The sequence below is a fragment of the Haliotis rufescens genome, unplaced genomic scaffold, assembly GCF_023055435.1.
Source record: "Haliotis rufescens isolate VD_foot unplaced genomic scaffold, xgHalRufe1.0.p SCAF_3, whole genome shotgun sequence".
Classification (NCBI taxonomy): Eukaryota; Metazoa; Mollusca; class Gastropoda; order Lepetellida; family Haliotidae; genus Haliotis; species Haliotis rufescens.
In genome coordinates, this window is record NW_025964001.1 from 8,835,921 (window position 1) to 8,857,713 (window position 21,793).

Sequence of the window (21,793 nt, forward strand, 5' to 3'; positions counted from 1 at the left end):
TTTTATAATATTGTGAATTCTTACTAAACCTTTGGACCTGATAACATTCAACCTATTTCCCTTAAACGTTTGATAGTTGGTGGATGTGAGACTTGTTTGTTTCGGTCTTCCATCCTCAGTCCTGGTAAATGAACTTTATACAAGAGGTGGGGCACTGCAATTACTAAGACATTACGTTTGTTTGTTGTTACATGCAAAATACATCTTCTATTCAAAAGAATGTAAGGACCACATGATTCTTTCATATTCCTAAAGTTAATCTGTCATATCATGAGGTTTGTTTGTTTGTTTGTTGTTTAATGCTGCACTCAGCAATATTCCAGCTATATGACGGCGGTCTGTAAATAATCGAGTCTGGACCAGACAATCCAGTGATTGATATCATGAGCATCGATCCACGCAACTCGGATTGGATGACATGCATCAACCAAGTCAGCGAGCCTGACCATCTGATCCCGTTAGTCGTCTCTCACAAAAAGCATAGTCGCTTTTCACGGCAAGCATGGGTTGCTGAAGACCTATTCTACCCCGGATCTTCACGGGTCCTCAAGACATTACATTTTGCCTCCCTTAGTTTGGCCAGGATATACAATTTTTCCTCTATTTGATGCCCAGCATAAGCTGTTGACCCAGTGTCTATTATAGTTTGGCGTGTACCATATACACCTTAGTATAGTGCGCACCAAAGTATAATGCGCACCCCCCTCTAGCGGATTCAGTAACTTTAAAAAAATTGAATATTATGCGCAGAAAAAAATTCCACTGCACCCCTTCAGCGAATTCCGGTAAACGAACGGGTGATGATAAACTTGGTCAGTACAAATTTGAAATTTGAGATAAAAAAATCACCAGACATGTTGATTTACCGTTTAAATTGTATTTTTTGTTCTACTTTTCATTGTTTTACATCCAGGGATTAAGATTACCTTGAGTATTTTCTCGTAAACCAAGCCGGACACAGCAATCAGCTGTACACACGTTTTCTTGGAATCTATCGGTGATTCAGTCAAGACACACCCAATGATATAACTTTACAGGATTTTAATGTAAGGATCGGCAAAAATTGTATCTGAAACTATTTTTTTATCAGGAATAATATATTCCAATAACTTGTTATTTTAGTTGCAGCTTTTACTAAATATAATTCAAAATGATTATAACCCTTAGCAAAGCAGCTGATCGCTATTGCCTGTTATTATTTTTCACATGGAACCAGTTTGACCATTCACCATCGAGGCTCCCACTCATGTGATCGCGTGTTGACATAGATTCGTCAAACTATAACAAATACGACTTTTAACGAGTCAAAGCATGGCATTTATGATATATGTATCCATTCTCTGTCGATTAAGGTTCATATCAAGGCGTCAATAGCGGTAATCTGACCGTGGTTGCTGTTAATAACGGTGAGTTGTGCGATCTTCCTATTGCTTCACACACGATTTCACCGAAATTAATTAAAACAATATTAAAAGGAATTTTTAATAAAAATTATGAAATAAGTTACAAACATAAGTCCAGATATACAAAGAACACTTTTTATAACCAGACAGTGTAATTACATGATAAATTTGTACTTCAGTATGGATTTGTTGACATGGTATTTCCAGTGCTACGTGCTCACGGTAATGTCTTTCTGTTGGGGGAAAAAACATCAAGACTCATTATGGCGTGTATAAAGCGCAGCCCCTTCTACACCGAACTTTTTTGGAAAAAAGTGTGCACTATACTCAAGAAAATACAGTATTCTGTTTAATGCTGACTCATTGGCAACTCACTACCTTTCTGAATCCTTAATTATATAATCATACTAAGGGTACATGTGCAGGAACAGGAAAGGGAGTAATTATTACATGCTGTAAGTTCATGTGATGGGGATCATTAGTTTCATCAAATGATGGACCTGGCCTCAATTACAGACCCGACGTCTATTCATTGAAAATAACACCTGAAACGCGCCAATTATAGACCAGCATGGACTGGACTATCGGCCTCTAATAGAGGAAATGTGGTACCCTGATTATTATCCTTAATTCATCAGCATCACACCTGTGTTCACCTGACCTTCCCTCATCCCACATCATGCTGACACACTGTGGTACAACTGAAATCTGTTCATACGAGTGTAATCCCTTACTCCTGTTTAGAGTTGATGCCTAAGAACAAGTAATGAGCAATTGTCCCTAAAACTCAGGTGTAAGACTATCAAACGGGAGACAGAGAAATACTGACTATGGTCCCCAAAAGCGAATAGTCTGTGCTACCTGCAAATTAGGTTCAAAACATGTAACATATTCATGTAAAAGGTCAAGCACCACCCCCTTGTTTATTTTCATCTATGCTAAACATCCTTAAATTTTGGAAATACCTCCACGGATTATTTCTCCATTTGGTTGCAAGGACAAGGTCGTATCACATGACGCAAACCAGCGGAGGTAGCAGCTATACCAGAAGACGACAAAGGGCCATTTCAATGGAACAGTTTACAAGACAGGTGGCCTTTTCAAGAAGCTGTCTTAGCGCTAAGATTGGCATAAATGTGTCGTAGCGAAAAACGTCTTAGCTGAGTATTCGAGAAGCTGTCTTAGCGCTAAGATTGGCATAAATGTGTCATAGCGAAAAACGTCTTAGCTGAGTATTCTAGAAGCTGTCTTAGCGCTAAGTTATCTTAAGTTTAAGACAAGGAAAACCCTTATGAAGTCACAAGAAAACGTCCAACTCTTTCTATCTCCGACAGAAGAGAGCTCCCTGTCTTAGCTGTGACAGCTGTCGAAGTTCAGAAAATAGTTTTATAAATATTGGAAGTTTTTTATATTTTATACAAGTTTCAAAGATTAGAAATATAAACAGGATACTTAAAAGAGGAATAGAATGAGTCTGAATTTGAGTCCTTGACTACTTGTCTCATAGTACTTATCAGTTACTCAAGAACTTGTGTCAACGTTACTTGGTTCAAAGTGCCTGTGTTAAAGTTGCAACTTAACATTGGCCTGAGTTTAGAGCATGAAAATGCAAATATCTAGAGGGTAAAAAATCACTGATATCAACTTCCTTATGCTTGAATATCAGATACCCATGTATTCTCAGGAAAAAAAAGAATATGTAGAATTGGAGGAAATTAAAGAATATATACAAACCCTCAAGGCCCCCTGTGAAATTCAAAGCTCTTTTTCGAGAACATATTACTCAGTGTTTCAAAATTAGCACTTGTTTTTTACAAAATAACAAACTAATTTTGTCATACTTTAATTTTTTTTTATCTGTTAGTGGTACCTACACATTATGTCAACTAGCGTCCGTCTACTTTTGCCTGTCATTTGAAGATGACACACTTCTAAGACACAGTTGAAAATGACGACAATGGACAGTGATTTATTGATTTTCAGACTTGATGAGAACGAAGGTGCCTACTATTTCAGGATGTATTATTTCCCTAGTTTGTTGAGGCGTTGATGGGGATAGATACTACGTAATATACATGAAACAACAAATCATCTGCCTCATGGTGACATCCATCATTTCTGTTGTTACTTGCAATGAAATAAGTACTGAAGTAGCAGGTATTGACTTTCCCACTGATTAACACAAATGGAACAGTACACTAGTGCATGTGACATCAGGCCTTGTTGCATCTTTCAGGAAACATCATCGGTCATCCTTGCGACATCTTTAGTCAGTCTTATCCAAGCTCTGCATCACTTAGCGTTATACATGGAGGTGGGAATAAACCTCATATGGAGTTTTCATCAACTTTTGAGACCTGTGAAGATCCGGAGTAGAATAGGTCTTCAGCAACTCCTGCCTGCCGTAATAGGTGACTATGCTTGTCGTAAGAGGCGACTAACTAGATCGGATGGTCAGGCTCGCTGACTTGGTTGATTAATGTCATCGATCACTTTGAACAGATTTCAGTTATATCACAGTGGGTCAGATACATATAGGATGCTGGTCTCAGGTGATACAGTTCGTATCACAGTGTGTCAGATACATATAGGATGCTGGTCTCAGGGGATACAGATCGTATCACAGTGTGTCAGATACATATAGGATGCTGGTCTCAAGGGATACAGATCGTATCACAGTGTGTCAGATACATAGAGGATGCTGGTCTCAGGGGATACAGATCGTATCACAGTGTGTCAGATACATATAGGATGCTGGTCTCAGGGGATACAGATTGTATCACAGTGTGTCAGATACATATAGGATGCTGGTCTCAGGGGATACAGATCATGGGCATTTGTAACCTTGATGAAACCCACAGTCCTGGTATGGTGTTGCCAAACCAAGGAATATAATGTGGTCAAATCTATGATCCTTGCACTGCTAAGGGGCACAACTCTACCCAACATGTTGCAGCACCTAAGATCACTTGGCTACTGGTAGTTATTATCAGTAACTAATACTGCTGGCCCATGTGACATACATGATATTTTGCTGGTTGTTGACTGGTTTTCCATATAAGTCAACGCAGCACAAAACTCACTTGAACAGTGTTCCCTCGCTATTGCGCCCATCAATATAGCGCTAACTCGGTTACAGCACGTGGTAATGAATGGCTCCCCAAATTTATGTACATATTTAATAAACACAAGTATTGCATTGACATGATGTTTTTTCCCATCACAAAGACATTACCAGCTGATCACTGCGAGCACGCAACACCAGAAATATCAACAACAAATCTGAACTGAAGTCTGCAATTTAATCCTTTTGTTACACTTGTTCAGTGTAATCTGGACTTAAGTTTGTAACATCTTTTATTAATTTTATTAAAAAATTCATTCAATATTGATAACATTTACTTCGGCGAAATCGTGTGTGAAGTGATTGGTAGATTGCAAAACTCACCGTTATTTACATCAACCACGGTCAGATTACCGCTATTGATGCCTTGAAATGGACTTAGTTGACAGAGAATGGATACATAAATGCCATACTTTTGACTCGTTAAAAGTCATATTTATTGTAGTTTGACTGTAACATGTCAACAAAATTTTCGCTATCTCAAGCTTATGTGCCACAATGGTGATTGGTCAAATTATTGACGTCAAAAATAATAGGCAATAGTGGTCAGGTGTACTAAAGTGCTTATGTTATGGTTAATATTATTTTTAACATATATAGTAAAGCTGCAACTAAAACAACACGATATTGGAATATATAACACCTGATAAAACAATAGTTTACGATACAATTCTTCCGATCATTGCATCAAAATTCTTTAAAGTTATATTATTGGGTAACTTTTAACCGAATCACTGGTAGATTGGGATAAAACGTGTGTACAGCTGATTGATGGCTTAGTTTATGAGACAATACACACGGTAATCATGATCTCTGCATATAAAACAATGCCTAGCAGAACAGGAAATACAATTTCAATGATAAATCATCATGTCTACAGATATTTCTTATCTCAATTTTTTCAGTGAATATATGAATCTTTTTTTTCAAACCCTGAAACGGGCAGCGTAGATCGTGTTAGGTAGGCAGACCAAGCACGTAATGTTGGTCATCCACCCTGTACGACTTGACTTTGGCTAAACCGCGTATCGTCTATAACGCTCATCAATCATTTGGACCCCGAGGCGAGGGATCACTGTTTAACTGTTAGGAAACAATACTGTGTAGAACAGATTAAGACAGGTGTTAATAGAGAACAATATTTGAATAGCATGACTACTAAAAGCATCTATGTTATTTCATATCTAACTACAGGTGATCAACCAACCTGGACTGCCAAACGTTTCAACATAGTCATCAATTCGGACTATTTGTTGTGTGTCTGCAGAGAAACAATGGCTATCAGACCACTGGATGTTTTGCGGAATGCATATTCATGGACTAAACCACCCTTCAAAACGAAAGGCATGCATATTCATGGACCAAACCACCCTTAGGACTCCAAAGGTGTTCTGATACATGAATATGCATTAATTTCATTAAAAAGTCCTGTGATCAAACATGTTCTATCAGCAGTTGCGCAATTTCCATTCACAGGTGTCATGAGTTCCATCAACGTCTTACATCAAAGTCTTACATCAACGTCTTACATCAGCACCTCCTGAAGCCCCCACCATCTGTTTCATTGAGGATGTTTGTTGTTCAACGCTACACTCAATAATAATCAAGCTATATGACGGCAGCCTGCAAATTATCAAGTCTGACCAAAAAAAATCCACCGACTGATATCATGAGCAACGATCCACACCATCCCCAAAGAGTGTACTCATCAAACGTAAAATCCCAAATGCTATCTTATCCCTGCTCCGGCCATATGTTTCATCCAACTACTCTGTTCCTGCTTGTCATAAACAAGGAAACCCTGCAAAAGATGACTCACACATTATTACTAGTGCCCACTCCTGTCGTATGAAATATCGGTGATTATAACATGTTCAGTTGACCTACATACAGGACAAAGTGGACGTTGACTTGAATCAAACATGCTATGAAAGTCATTTATCCAGAGCCTAGCACCAAATGTCATTGATATCTCCAATAATCAGAGCTCCAAATAGTTTTTTCAGCCATTGAGTATTTTCAGACAAGTTCTCATTTACTTTGGGTATTTGATATACTTTTACTCCCTTGGAATGAGACTATTTTTAAACCAATGAACCTTATTAAAGCATAATTCTGCTTGAAATGCTGTATCATGTGATTTTTTGTAGCGCCTGCTCGTGTGATGCCTCAAGGGTGTTACATACTGTGTGAGTGAGTGAGTGTGTATGGTTTTACGCCGCTTTTAGCAATATTCCAGCAATATCACGGCGGGGGACACCAGAATTGGGCTTCACACATTGTACCCATGTCGGGAATCGAACCCGGGTCTTCGGCGTGACGAGCGAACGCTTTAACCACTAGGCTACCCATACTGTGTGAGCACAGTGATACATGTCTAAGTTACAAAAAGCTGCATTTGTGCTCATCTCCATAATTGTTGGGTATTTAAACACAGTGTCATATGATTTGATTTTGAATAAAAATGAATTTGGTTCCAAGTGCGAAATCGGCAACACCGGAAGCGCTCGTTAAATCTCCAACATCATCATCATCATAATTAGTTCTGGTAATTTATTTTGCGCTGTTTAAAATGCAAACACACAGCTCACCTGGAGCTCTGATAAACCCAATATCTCATGTTTAGCGATGAAACGTCAACGAGCAACCAGTGACCTGAAGGGTTCACTAATGGCTGCCACTCATGCAAATATCAAGTTTGCCAGGTCATACACAGAGGTAAGCATGTTATCTGACAAGAAAATGCAAATATCCTCTGTGTTCTTTTTGTGTCCCTAACTCTTAAGTAAACAAGGTTTCATTGTATTTTTAACGAATGTGCATTATGAAGTCATAATTTGAAAATTCTCTGACACATGATTTTATAACATGTTCATTAGCTATTAAATTAATCTTTTTTCTTAAAGCTGTAATCCAATGCACTAAGTCTATGGTTATAACATTATTTTTCAGTTTCTGTAAATGTTTGCAGATTTTGTCAATGTTATACATGAAATGTTTCAACTTGATATATAAATACTCCTAGCCAGTGATCAGGTATCTCAATCCTTTAACTTGACTGATACCCCAATACTCAGTGACCAAACTGTTCCCAAATATGTTTACCCATACATCAAACAGGTTTCTCAATCCTGTTTCACAGTGACTCGTACCCGAACATCCAGTGATTAATCCTACACTTACCAAGGGATAAATTCGTACCTTGATAACTTTACCCACAATTACATTGAGACCGTTACCATTTTACCAAGTGATGAAACTGGTATTTAATATAAATTACCTTAAAGTGATCAAATGGCCATCTTAATTCTGCTACACAGGATCAAACTGGTACCTGATTTCACTCACAAAATGTTCAAACATGTACCTCAAAACTCAACTCAACCAGTGATACAACTATTGTACTACTGTCCCAAAAGCATTGTTTTTGGTACCTTAATAAATTAATAAATTTTCCATGCACATAAAACATTTGATATATTAAGCAAGCATCACATAACATGTATCACAACTCTCAAGCTGAAGTTAAATCAACAAACAAAATCAATGTTTGAACATTCAAGCAGAAATAATGATGCTAAAATTATGGACTTAAAACAAAATATCTCACAGACAAAATATTTTGATAGACATTAACACAGAACACTGTAAAAGTATCTACATCATGTACACAAGAAACAAACAAATTATTTCAGTTTATTCTATTATTTATTATTTTTTAAATCATTTTTTATAACAAAAATTCTGTTGCAGTTTACACATTTTGCATAGTATCCTGCTGTACAAAGAGATGACACAGAAGCCATATCATTGGAAAATGAAACCCCGGACTTGTGAACACACGGACCACCAGGCCACCCAACCACCCCTAACTACTGTTGCAAGTGCAACTACCAGTCTGTGAGCTAGACTACATGTTGTGTGAAACAATATATAAGATTTCATGCAAATACTTGTCTACTAATTGGTGATACCTCTCTACATCCATCACTAAGCCCCAGCCGTAACTCCAAGCGCTGATAAAGCTGTGTGGTATGTGTGTATGACAGGGATTCCTTCACAAATGCAACTTAGTACTGCCCTAAATCTGTATTACAGTATTATGTGGGATTAATCATGAGAATAGAACTAGGGTTGCTTTGTTGAAGGAGCTCTGATAGAACCCTGTTGGAACACTGTCAGAACCCTGTTAGAACACTGTCAGAACCCTGTTGGAACACTGTCAAAACCCCATTAGAACACTGTCAGAACCCTGTTAGAACACTGTCAGAACCCTGTTAGAACACTGTCAAAACCCCATTAGAACACTGTCAGAACCCCATTAGAACACTGTCAGAACCCTGTCTGAACCCTGTTAGAACACTGTCAGAACCCTGTTGGAACACTGTCAGAACCCCATTAGAACACTGTTAGAACCCCATTAGAACACTGTCAGAACCCTGTTGGAACCCTGTCAGAACCCTGTTAGAACACTGTCAGAACCCTGTTAGAACACTGTCAGAACCCCATTAGAACACTGTCAGAACCCCATTAGAACACTGTTAGAACCCCATTAGAACACTGTCAGAACCCTGTTAGAACACTGTCAAAACCCCATTAGAACACTGTCAGAACACTGTTGGAACACCGTCAGAACCCCGTTAGAACACTGTCAAAACCCTGTTGGAACTCTAGAAGTCTAGTTAAAACTCCATCCTACAGCATATATGGAAATAGCATACTCCGAAAATATGACCTCCTGTTAATTGATTTATAAATAAAGATGCTGAGAGAAAAACTGTTCGGGATAAAATGTCATCAATTGTTTAAGGGTAGAAAAATATCCATTTGAAAAATCTCGTAAATTTCAGACAGATTTTCATGCAAATGTTATTGCAATCATATGAAAAATATGTGTCAAACTATATATACTAATATGATTTGACTGGCGAGATGTCTGTGTTTAACAGCCCTACTTTCACTTCCCTAAAGTTTTGATAAATACAGACACAGAGTAGCATACCATAACACGAGACAAGACTAATAGAAAACATTCTTGAACATGAATTTAACAATTATTTTGCATCCAATGTGTGACTTCAATGCTCACACCCTAGAACAGGTCCTGATTGTCATGGCAAATAGGATTCACTTGACACCTATATCTTTCCGTGGTCAGGTGATAGAGAGTCTGCCCGGAGTGCAGAAGGTCAGGGGTTTGAAACCCAGCCCTGTCATACCAAAAGACGTTAAAAATGGTACTTTTTGTTACCTTGCCTGAGAGGCAAAAACAAGTACTGGTCGGCTTGAAGTCAGTATACTGTGTCTGAGAGGGGTATTCATGTCAAACAGTGGCATGGTATCTCATTGGGCTAGCACTATAAATAGGCAGTAGTACGAACCAGTACAGGCAGGGGGGGGGGGCGGGCGCGCGCACGCACATACACATGCACGCACGCAAGCACGCACGCGAGGTTTTATCTAACCTCACCTTTCATGCTGACATATTAAGGAGTGCTTACAGTGTAAGCCTGACACTATTTCCATACAGAAGACAAAGATTATTCAGTTTATCTGCAAAGTATCTGGATAGACCAAACACTTACTGGACTGTGTATAATTATTCTGCCTGTTTCTAATCTTATTACTCTCAAAGAGGTCCATTCTCAACAAATAGGTCTTGATCAACAGTATCAACAATAATTTATATCAAAACATATGACACCTAAGAAAAAGAACACTAAAATGAGTAACAGTTATAAAATAAAACAATATCCATGAAAACAAAAATCATACATCTGCTTCAGTGAAACATGACTAATCTTCATTTTTCTCAACTGATACATATAATAAACCCAAGAAAAAACTATCTACATCACACTTTATTTGAATGTAGGAAAAAGGTCCCAAACAAGACCATATGGTTCCATTAATGTCAGTTCTTTGACCAAGGTTGATCCTGACAGAAATATTCGAATACTCAGAGAACATTTACCCTGTGCAGTGCAGCTTACCAATCTTGATATTTAAAATCTTCCCAATGGGCCAAATTAGATTCTTTTCTTTGGACAAAGCAATGATGTCTTACTACTAACCATAAACGATATGATCCTTCTTCTGATCTAGCATATTCCAAGGACGTACTACATCAGCTTCAGATACTTTCAAGTATGTTATTCAATTCTTTCTTGCTAATGACTTACAGTATTAACTCACCCACAAGTAATATAGTACAGATTAACTTAAGCCTAGAACATGGGTTCGAAATTTGACCTCATTTGTATTTATTTTTAAATTTATATAATGTTGTAGAAAAGTACCCCACTAAGGAACCTTGAACTTCCTGAATACTACATATTTTGTGTGAATGAAGCAGGTCATAGGCAAGAAACAGAAGGGGGCATGGTCCAGCTTACCATAGTCCATTTCTGTTTAAGATATTAAGATAAAAAGAGAAACAAACAAATTGTGAAAATATGTTGAAGTTATGTTTTTACTCCAAAACAAATCACATGTGTAAAGCTCAATGCAAAAGCTTCAGACCTGCTTATTACTTGACAACAATAATAATGGCCACTCGAATGATATAGAACATATTTAAAAGCAAATCAATAGGTTTACATCTATCAGCTACCAAAGTAAAATTGCAAACGAAAAATAAAAGAAACAAAACACATAAAATAACAAATAACACTGTCTCTGATAGCAATATGTCCTTCTTTGTGTTTTAGGGGTCTAATTGAGACAAACACTTGGACGCATAGGAATACAAGGTACAGAAGCTCACCTATATTACTTAAAATAAGACAAAGGCTGGGGGATATGCAAAACTAGCAGTTACTTCTTCACTGCCCACTTCAAAGACACAGTCATCTTCTGAGTGAGTGAGTTGGGTTTAACGCCGCTTTTAACAGTATTCCAGTTATATCGCGGCGTGTCAGCTTAATGTGGGAGGAAAGCCCAAAGTGATGCAGGTCCCAGAAGTTTACCACTTCGGTGAAACCCATGAGCACGGGTATGGTGCTGACAAACCTAGAAACATAATCGGGGCGAACCAGGATTCGAACTCACAATCATAGGTTTCTGGCATGGTCAAGGGACGCAACTCTGCACAGCGAATCGCAGTGCCTTAGACGACTGGGCCACATGTGCCCCTGTCATCTTCTGATCTTTTGGTAATAATTGTTTTGTGAACGGCATCAATATTATGCTTCCTACCAGAGCCACAAAGCATTGTTTACAAATACATAGTTTCCTCCTATAGCGACATTGTCATAAGAAATCTTTGTTGACAGCCGAGTCTGTTGTACGATTCCAATCACTAACAAAAACTTTTCAACATCACGTAAAGTTTAAGCTATTCTAACCAATTAGGAGTCACGTAATTGTATCTCTTGAAAATTATCATAAAATATCACACACCAAATAATAAGCAAACATACAGCTTATGACCCATGTAAATTTTTAATTAATGATTGCACATGATTTAATGATCATGAAGTGTTGCACTTGCCCTCCCGTTGAATTGACTTCTCTGAAAGTCATCGTCACCAGAATGTATGCAAAACTCCAGCAAATACTGATATGGTTTGCAAGGTTTTATTGTGCTTCTAGTCCAAAAGTAGGAATATATGTGTGTATATCTTCATTTGTGACAGCTGCAACATGTAGAAAACTTCCTTAACTAATGACCTTCAAATGTCTTACAACCACACATTTAGGGGCTATTCTGCACATCAAGTCAGGGTGTCTATTGTATACGATGCTATCAAAACTGTGTGATATATATATCTATTATGTATTGCATTAATCATGTTTTTGTTTATGTTGCTGCTGAGATTCTTATGTTGCAAGAATTTGTTGAAAACTTCTTTCCCTCAGGTTAATAAATCCTTCATCTTAATACACGAGGGAGAGAGAACTCGGCACCATGAGATGGGAATATTGACTGACATCTGCATGTTCTTAACAGTTATAAACAAGATGTCATCACTTTTATCAGAAGAGATTATGTTTCTAGGTTTGTCAGCACCATACATGGGCTCGTGGGTTTCACCAAAGTGGTAAACGTCTGAAACCTGCATCACTTTGGGCTTTCCACCCACATTAAACTGACACGCCGTGATATAACTGGAATACTGTTAAAAGCGGCGTTAAACTCAACTCACTCACTCACTTTATCAGAAGAGTATAATTATCAACTTTTAGTTTTACAGTTGGTTACAAAATCGCCATTGCTAGTATCTGCAAATTACATCAGTGAAAAGGGTAAGTAATTGTTTTAACAGTCACTGTTTTCAACACCCATAATATCTTCCTCCATCATTTGCATGTGATTTCAGAACTATAACTGCCTTTTTGTAGCTTTCGATGAAACACATCTTTAAGCAATGTAAAGTTGAATAGCTCGTATCTAAATATGTCTGTCAATGAAAGGTATTTGGTTTTGTTTGCATGTTTGTTGTTTAACGCCACACTCAACAGTATTCCAACTGTATGATGGCAGCCTGTAAATAATGAAATCTGGACCACACAATCCAGTGATTGATATTGAGAACAACAGTCCCACCTTCGGGGATGATGACACATACTCAAGTCACCCAGTCTGACCAACTGATCCATTTGGTCACATTTTAAAAATATTTATTTATAGTGCTTATGTTTGGTTTGAGAAAGTGTTAATGACAAACATATCTTTTCAAACATGGTCAACAAAAATATTGTAAAACAGGTTTTAATATCGCCATGGCAACAATGAGCAACATTTTTGGTATTGTTTGACTGATCATGTGTTTTTCACTTTTTCTAACCATCTGGAGTTTGGTGCCTCTCTGGCCAGTCTTGAGATGAGCTGTAAATATACAATCACAGTCTGTCCAAACTGTTCATCTATCATAACAAAACGTAATATATACAGTCTGTATTACTTGTCACTACCTGGGTCGAGTACACTGCAATCACTAATTAAAACTTATCAATCTCCTATTAATGCCTCACTTTCTCTTGTCTTTGCAAAGGGAATGGTTTTACAACCCAAATAGTGCACACATCATAGTGAGTGAGTATGGTTTTACGCCGCTTTTAGCAATATTCCAGCAATATCACGGCGGGGGACACCACAAATGTGCTTCACACGTTGTACCCATGTCGGGAATCGAACCCGGGTCTTCGGCGTGACGAGCGAACGCTTTAACCACTAGGCTACCCGACCGCCCCACACACATCATAAACAAATTAGATGTAATTATCCATTAACAGTTGTCACTGAGGGAATCGGGTATGATTGTCTAGAACATTGAATAGATATGATTGTGTTAAACAGAAAATGATCCGTTATCACTGTACAAATATATATGTCAAGAAGAAGACTTTTTATATCTCTTCCAAGGAAATGAAGAGAAAACTTGCTAGCATAGATACCAAAAATATTACTATATGAAAATATAAGTACATATTACACTCATTATTCATAAACGCATTAGCTTGAAATACAATGAGATAGGGCCTAAGGCCAGGGTGATAATGACTATGGATATCCATAACAGTCATTTAAATGTGATATGTTAGTTATTATTAGTCATGTAACTGACAAGGCTGGTCGTTCCTGGTTAAACAGAGCCTCGCGGTCGTTAACACTACAGTTCATTGTGATATTCCTGTTCAGCACACATAGTCAATAGTTTCTGGTAGAAACTGAATCTAGAATCTAGTGTGTGGTGTGGTGTGGTGTGGTGTGGTGTGGTGTGGTGTGGTGTGGTGTGGGTGGGTGTGGTGGTGTGGTGTGGTGTGGTGTGGTGTGGTGTGGTGTGGTGTGGTGTGGTGTGTGGTGTGGTGTGGTGTGGTGTGGTGTGGTGTGGTTTGGTGTGGTGTGGTGTGGTGTGGTTGGTTGGTTTGTTGTTTAACGCCGCACTCAGCAATATTCCAGCTATATGACGGCGGTCTGTAAATAATCGAGTCTGGACCAGACAATCCAGTGATAAATATCATGAGCATCAATCCACGCAATTGGGATTGATGAAATGCATCAACCAAGTCAGCGAGCCTGACCACCCGATCCCGTTAGTCGCCTTTTACGACAAGCATAGTCACCTCTGACGGCAAGCATGGGTTGCTGAAGACCTATTCTACCCCAGAATCGTGTGGTGTGGTGTGGTGTGGTGTGGTGTGGTGTGGTGTGTGTGTGTGTGTGTGTGTGTGGTGTCCACTGAAATCTGTTCTGCTAGCTTTGCACAAGGGACATAACTCTCACCATCTCACATCTCTCACAGGTATGGTTATGTAAGATGAAGCAGATGGGTTTGGCCAAAACGAGAAAGGCATAATTGCAATCACTTGGTTCTTTCCCAACCATTCATATCCATGAATGGTGAGGTTGTTGATGGTATTCTAGCAGCGCAGCAATCAAATGTACTGAAGCATGGTGACATTGTGGTAACATTTAAGAAGTGACATCAATATTTTTGGGTGTTTATGGAGGAATAAACGGAAAAAGCTTGTACACTGTATAATTCCAGATATTAATAAATTAGTCAGCAAATCTTTTTGTAGGCAACAAAACAAAATCAGTGACATCAATCAGCGCATTAATGCAACACAAGCCCCACCCACTGTATTATCAAGAAACAATGTGGCCAATAGTTTTTTAGGTTTGGGGAATAAGAATGCAACAAAAATTGCTATGGATTCACTTGCAATTTATTTATGACGTCTTCCATCAAAAATCCTTGTAGTGTACTCTGATTGCAAAGACTTCCTGACAAAGTCATACAGCGCCAAAATTGTGTATCGAATAGATCTCACACTTTTTCAACAACTAAAATATGAAAACCTTACTTCATTGTAAACGTATCTCCTGAAAGAAATACATCTAAAATGTTCGCTCGATTTGATAATCTCAGTGGATCATGGGAAAAGTTGATCAAGTTCTGTGCTAATGGATGACAAACAAATTAGCTGTACATAAGCTCAGATTGACAATGTCAAATGAGCTACAAAATGTTTTCTGATTAAAGTGTTGACATAGGATAAGGCACTGTTTATAGATGATGTAAAGCGTTTTCCCCAATGACTGTGTTCATATGGCACTGTGTATACATTGCAAAGTACTGTTGATATGTGTAGGAGAAACCATGTCTCCGAGGGATTACTAGAGAGTGTAAACCCTCACATGAGGGACGTTCCTGAATGTGAGGGTTTACAATCTCTAGTAATATCGCGGAGACATGGTTTGTCCAACTTATAAACCGACTCATCGCATAGACAACGTTTTTAATGAAATAACTGTAATAAAAACTCTCAAATGTATAACCTGTATCGGAGATGAAATATTGCCTGCAGTCGTAAACTCGGTTCAATAAAACCGGTGACCTCAGCATGTGGGTTTTGCAATGGTGCAAAATCTGCACGTGCATCGCAATGGCACGAAATCTGCACTTGCGTCTCGTAGGCTGTTCATAGTTTTTGTTCTATCAAGGGTTTACAATTATTGTTACAATCGTTGTAATACCTCCTGCGAGGTGTTACAATCGTTGTAATACCTCCTACGAGGTGTTACCACAATTTCAAAAACTCCATATCGAGTTACACAGTAAGTAGGTTTATAAAGCATGGTATACCACAGTATTCACAGTAACATAGAACATGTTTCCTTAGGGTAGCATTGATAGAGCATTGTGTAGACACAGTATCATCTGTGCTCCATGTAATACTTACCCATAGCTATCCTGTATGGCAGCTCACCAGCACAGTCATTCGGCACCAATGGAGCACACTTCCGATGACAGTTGAACTTGCAATCTGAAAGGAAAGATATTTTCATCAAAGGCACATTAGATGATGATTTAGTAGCATAGCAACAGATGTAATATGGCCCCAGGTTTTATAATACCCTCATAGGAGGAAAATATTTAGTATCTTGTTTTACAAAGAACCATTGCAACAAACCCAAAACATATCGTGAATATTTGTTTGTTTCTTTTGTTGTTTAACGCCGCACTCAGCAATATTTCAGCTATATGACGGCGGTGTGTAAATAATCGAGTCTGGACCAGACAATCCAGTGATTGACATCATGAGCATCGATCCACGCAATTGGGATCGATGACATGCATCAACCAAGTCAGCAAGCCTGATCACAAGATCCCTTTAGTCGCCTCTTAGGACAAGCATAGTCGCTTTTTACGGCAGGCATGGGTTGCAGAAGATCTATTCTACCTATAGAAGATCTTCATGGGCTACATATCGTGAATATTTTATCATCTTACGTACTTTTGTTTCTGCTTTCATTTGGAAATGTACATCAAATGAACACTGACATCATATTTAAACATATTGCTGCCTTTAGGTGTATTGATAAAGACAATCCATGAAACAAGGTGAGGTGAGGTGAGGTGAGGTGAGGTGAGGTGAGGTGAGGTGAGGTGAGGTGAGGTTTAACGTCACGTCGATTATTGCACTTAAAAAGCGACTTGCATGCACGTGTGTGGGGGGGGGGGACTGCTTGAACTAGTCCTGACTGATGCCGATTTATAGTGCTAGCCCACTGAGATACCATGCGCAGTTTAACATGAATACCCCACTCAGACAAAGTATACTGACTCCGAGCCAACCAGTCCTTGTTTTAGCCCCTTAACCTTAATGTCAAGCGCCAGACAGGGTAACAACAAGTACCATCTTTGAACGTCTTTTGGTATGATGCGGCTGGGGATCGAACCCCAGACCTTCCGCTCTCCGGGCCGACACTCTGCCTCTAGACCACGGAGGCGGTCCATGAAACAAGCACTTATGTTGGTCCTTCAGTTAATCAGAGTATAATGTTATTTGTTATGGTGTCTTTAGTCGCCCAATGTTTTTCTGCTAACCTAATATGCACCATATACAGCAACTAAAGACACCATAACGAATTTATTATGCTGAAAAGTTTACACCATCTGGTATCCATATTGCACATGTCATGTCAATATGAAAACTTAAAGACGCTAAGGCTCAAAGGGAGACTACTCTTCAAACCTCAGAGGCCAAACCTTGTTGATAATTTTAATTTTATATAATCTATATTAAAGTCACAAACGTGATCCAAAAAACCCATTAACGTCCTTGCATATCAAAATTATTGATATTTAAATACGAAACAGTGTCGAATAACGAATTTCTGTACCAGAATTTTCATATATGTCAAATATGTGAGGTGGGTGTTGGAAAATCCAAAATGTCTGTTACTGATGGTATACGGTCTCATATTAGGTCAGTGACAACTATCTTGGATTTTTACTGGCAGTATACGGGCTCATATAGGGTTAGTAGTTCTGCACTCTGATTGGTCAATCTCACTTTGAGGCATAATAATATTCGTAATGGTGTCTTTAGTTGCCGTATATGGTGTCATATTAGGTTAGCAGAAAAATATTGGTCAAATAGTCTTACAGCAAACCTGTCAAAACAAATTCAACATGTCTGCCTGATAATCAGCAGTATTCAATAACAAAATCATTAAGAGAAGATTTGATTTCGGTTCCATTACCATGACAAAATGGTTGCAATTTATTGATTTTAAAACATCATCAAATTGACAACACTTAAACAACTATCCTCACTGTAAAATCAAGGCTTGGGATAGATACAGTTAAGCATCCTAATAACAATACACATTTCTACAAGCATCCACTTCGTAGTTAAATAAGAAATGATCAACTGTTCTCCAGCAATACAGAACAGACAAGTTGACACACAGACAGACAAACATTACAGGTTACTGGAAACTATTTCAGTTTAAAAAGAAAGCCTTTGAAAATTCTCCTTCAAGCTGGTTCCATGAGTAAAGTAATATATCATTCCGTGCCTCATCATTCATACATGACTCCTTTGACAAAGCGTGCTCACAGAGAGACAATACCAGCCCAACTCTTCAGAATAATCTGAATGTCTGTTCTCTGTGATCATTGAAGCTGAGTTATAAATGTCAAGTTAGTTCAGTGCGACTATAACCTTTACATAAACATAAATAGTAGAAAAATAGCCGAGTGGTCCTCGACTGCGAGGAAAACAAGTTGACATAATTGAAGACTAAGAGTGACAGGCCGCTTGCTTTGTTGAAAATTAGAAGTTACATAATGCATTTCCATTTTCTTTCTTTGTCAGCCTTCTCCTCAAAGGATGTACCCTCGTCACTGTGGTGCCAAACGTACTGCACTAATTACAAGCCACTGTAATTGATGAGGTAGGGCATTGACTTTCATTGCCACCGGCTGATAGTTTTGTCTCGGTTCAAAGATGTTATGTAAGAAGCATGTCATTGACAGAAAAATCAAAAGAAAGACATCTCTTGTTGGTTCAATGTGTGAAGGATTTTTCTTGTATATAGTGAGTGAGTATGTATTTACGCCGCTTTTAGCAATATTCCAGCAATATCACGGCGGGGGACACCAGGAATAAATCTGCCCCTGTCACATATACATGAACTTGGTCTTACAAACAATAAAAGTAACATACCAAAAGCTTTGTCTGTGTTCTACTTCAAATACAATCAGTATTATTGTAAGCACTGCAATAACATCAGCGAGTTCATGGATGTAGATGACAGACTGTTGCTGTATGCAGCAGTCACACAATAATCAGGCTGGATCACTATGGCCTGCAAGTACCAGAGTCTGGACCAGAACAAGGAATCATGTAGGTGAGCTGATGGGGTTTAAAGTTGGGTTCACAATTATACAGTGACGAGCATGCATGGGTGTCTGTCCATCTGTCTGTTTGGTTGTCTCTCTGTCTGCCAGTGTGCGTGTGGCTGCTTGTACTATTCCAGACTAATGCCTGCTGTATAGTTGGTTGGTTGGGTGGTTTTTTGTTTAACGCCGCACTCAGCAATATTCCAGCTATATGACGGCGGTCTGTAAATAATCCAGTCTGGACAAGACAATCCAGTGATTAATATCACCATTGGGATCGATGACATGCATCAACCAAGTCAGCGAGCCTGACCACCCGATCCCGTTAGTCGCCTCTTACGACAAGCATAGTCACTTTTTACGGCAAGCATGGGTTGCTGAAGACCTATTCTACCCCGGAATCTTCACGGGTCTGCTGTATAGTACTCGCCAAAAGTGACACATTGGTGCAGTATAAAAATACCCTACTCATGTGACCAGTTATCTCCTTAAAGCCAAGCACCAGGCAGGGTACCATTTTGTTTTCTATGACACAGCCAGGGTCCAATCACCAATAGGGCAGCTCCTGAAATATCCTCGATTATTCAGCGAATCACATCTCCATTCCATTATGATAAATACCCTGAACTAGAGCTGGGACAGGTAACTCGGGTACTCGAGTCGGGTGAGTCCTGAGTAGGACGCCTGTACCCACAGGACTACCTGGACCTGTGGTTAGTCATGTGATAATGGTTAAATGAAAATAACAATAAAATTCCATGGTTACACTAAAACAAGTCGCTAATGTTCGCATTTCATTCTGACTATGGGCACATTCCTTCTGACTCTTATATGTTTGAGTAAAGACAAAGCTTCAGTCAACTTCAGTGTAAACACAATCAGATCGGTTTATACTATATCTAAACACTTTTTGCCAGGGCTCCAGTATAACAATTCCCAATTGAACATATTGTGCCCAACTTATGACCTACAGAAGGTACCCGGGTAGGGGCGGGTAATAGGGCTGCGGGTACCCGGGTAGGGGCGGGTAATAGGGGGGTGGGTAACCGGGTAATATATTTGGACTAGTCCCAGCCCTACCCTTTTGTCCCATTCACCACCAAATCTTCATTTGAGTCTCATTTGTGTTGACTTACAAAAGCAATCAACTCAAATCATTCCATATATGGGCAGCAACATTGTCACAAGTAGCTGACTCATGTTATTATTGACCGCCTCCGTGGTCTAATGGTAGAGCGTCCGCCCGGACGGTATCTCAGTGTGCTAGCACTATAAATCGGTCCGGACTAGTACAAGCAGCCACACACACACACATACACGTGCATGCACGTCTCTATATAAGTGCAAAAATCTTGGACGCGACATTAAACCCCATTTCACCTCACCTCATGTTATTATGTACCATTTTAACTACAACTTGGAACACCTGAAGACCAATACCCCATCCTAACACACAAGAAAGTATCTTTTCAAGCTGTTAATTCTGATTCATAGTTTCCTCTTCCATCAGAAACATATCAAGGGCTTTGTCAAGGCTGAGTTCAACCCTACCAGCCACAGAAATTCTGTTCTAGGTTAGCGATACGGGAGATGGGAACTGTGACAATCTCCAACAAAGCTTTGGTGGGGTATGGGTCCTGGGTATGTTGAGATATGAATAAATTTGATGATTGAGGATATAACAGCTAAGAACAACTATGAGATGAAGATTTATGAAGATCAAAAACTGTTTTCTGATCTTGCAACTTTTTTTCTTGTCCCCAGTTGTAAGCTCATCCTGACAAACCTTGAAAGACGCATGTGAGTGAGTATGGTTTTACGCCGCTTTTAGCAATATTCCAGCAATATCACGGCGGGGGACACCAGAAATGGGCTTCACACATTGTACCCATGTCGGGAATCGAACCCGGTCCTTCGGCGTGACGAGTGAACGCTTTAACCACTAGGCTACCCGACCGCCCCGAAAGATGCATGTCCTTATGACCTTACACTCTCAGTCATGTCAGAGTTACATGACAGAGGCTGTGTGAGTGAGATATTGGAGCACTGAAGTTGTCAGTTTATTCAGATGTTGGAGTATCAAGGTGTCTGTTTACACAGGTGCCGGAGTACTAAGGTGTCAGGTTACTGATATGTTGGAGTACAAAGGTGTCAGTTTACACAGATGTTGGAGTACTAAAGTTATTAATCTTGTCAGGTGTTGGAGTACTAAGGTGTCAGTTTATTCAGATGTTGGAGTACTAAGGTGTCAGTTTATTCAGATGTTGGGGTTCTAATGTCTTCAGTTTATTCAGATGTTGGGGGTACTAAGGTGTCTGTGTTTTCGGACGCTGACCAGTGAAGATCCGGGATAGAATGGGTCTTCACAGCAACCGATGCTTACCATAAAAGGCGACTATGCTTGTCGTAAGAGCAACTAACGGGATCAGGTGGTCAGGCTTGCTGACTTTGTTGATGCATGTCATCAGAGATGTGGTCCGGACAAACATATCATTATGAACACAGTCAAAGTCAAACTTATTGCCATGGAAACAGGAAAATTGTTAAAAGGCAAAAGGCACCACCTCAGCCCTTGATTAATACATGTACCAGGTTTGGAGGAACAGTCTTTCACAGTCTTTAAG

General features: G+C 39.1%; 1 protein-coding gene across 5 annotated transcripts in view; it reads right to left on the reverse strand.

Annotated features, from left to right (window-relative positions):
• The window catches only part of LOC124140921 (serine/threonine-protein kinase D3-like), a 143,018-nt gene that overhangs the window by 31,593 nt on the left and 89,632 nt on the right, over nt 1-21,793 (reverse strand). For 2 of the 5 annotated variants that reach the window (XM_046508759.2, XM_046508757.2), the window contains exons 6-8: nt 16,219-16,302; nt 10,923-10,934; nt 5,735-5,788 (exon numbers count right to left, since the gene is read on the reverse strand). In XM_046508759.2, coding sequence (XP_046364715.1) covers nt 5,735-5,788; nt 10,923-10,934; nt 16,219-16,302 — 150 coding nt within the window. The remainder of the gene's footprint in view (nt 1-5,734; nt 5,789-10,922; nt 10,935-16,218; nt 16,303-21,793) is intronic. The other 3 variants (XM_046508758.2, XM_046508760.2, XM_046508761.2) reach the window with 3 other exon arrangements.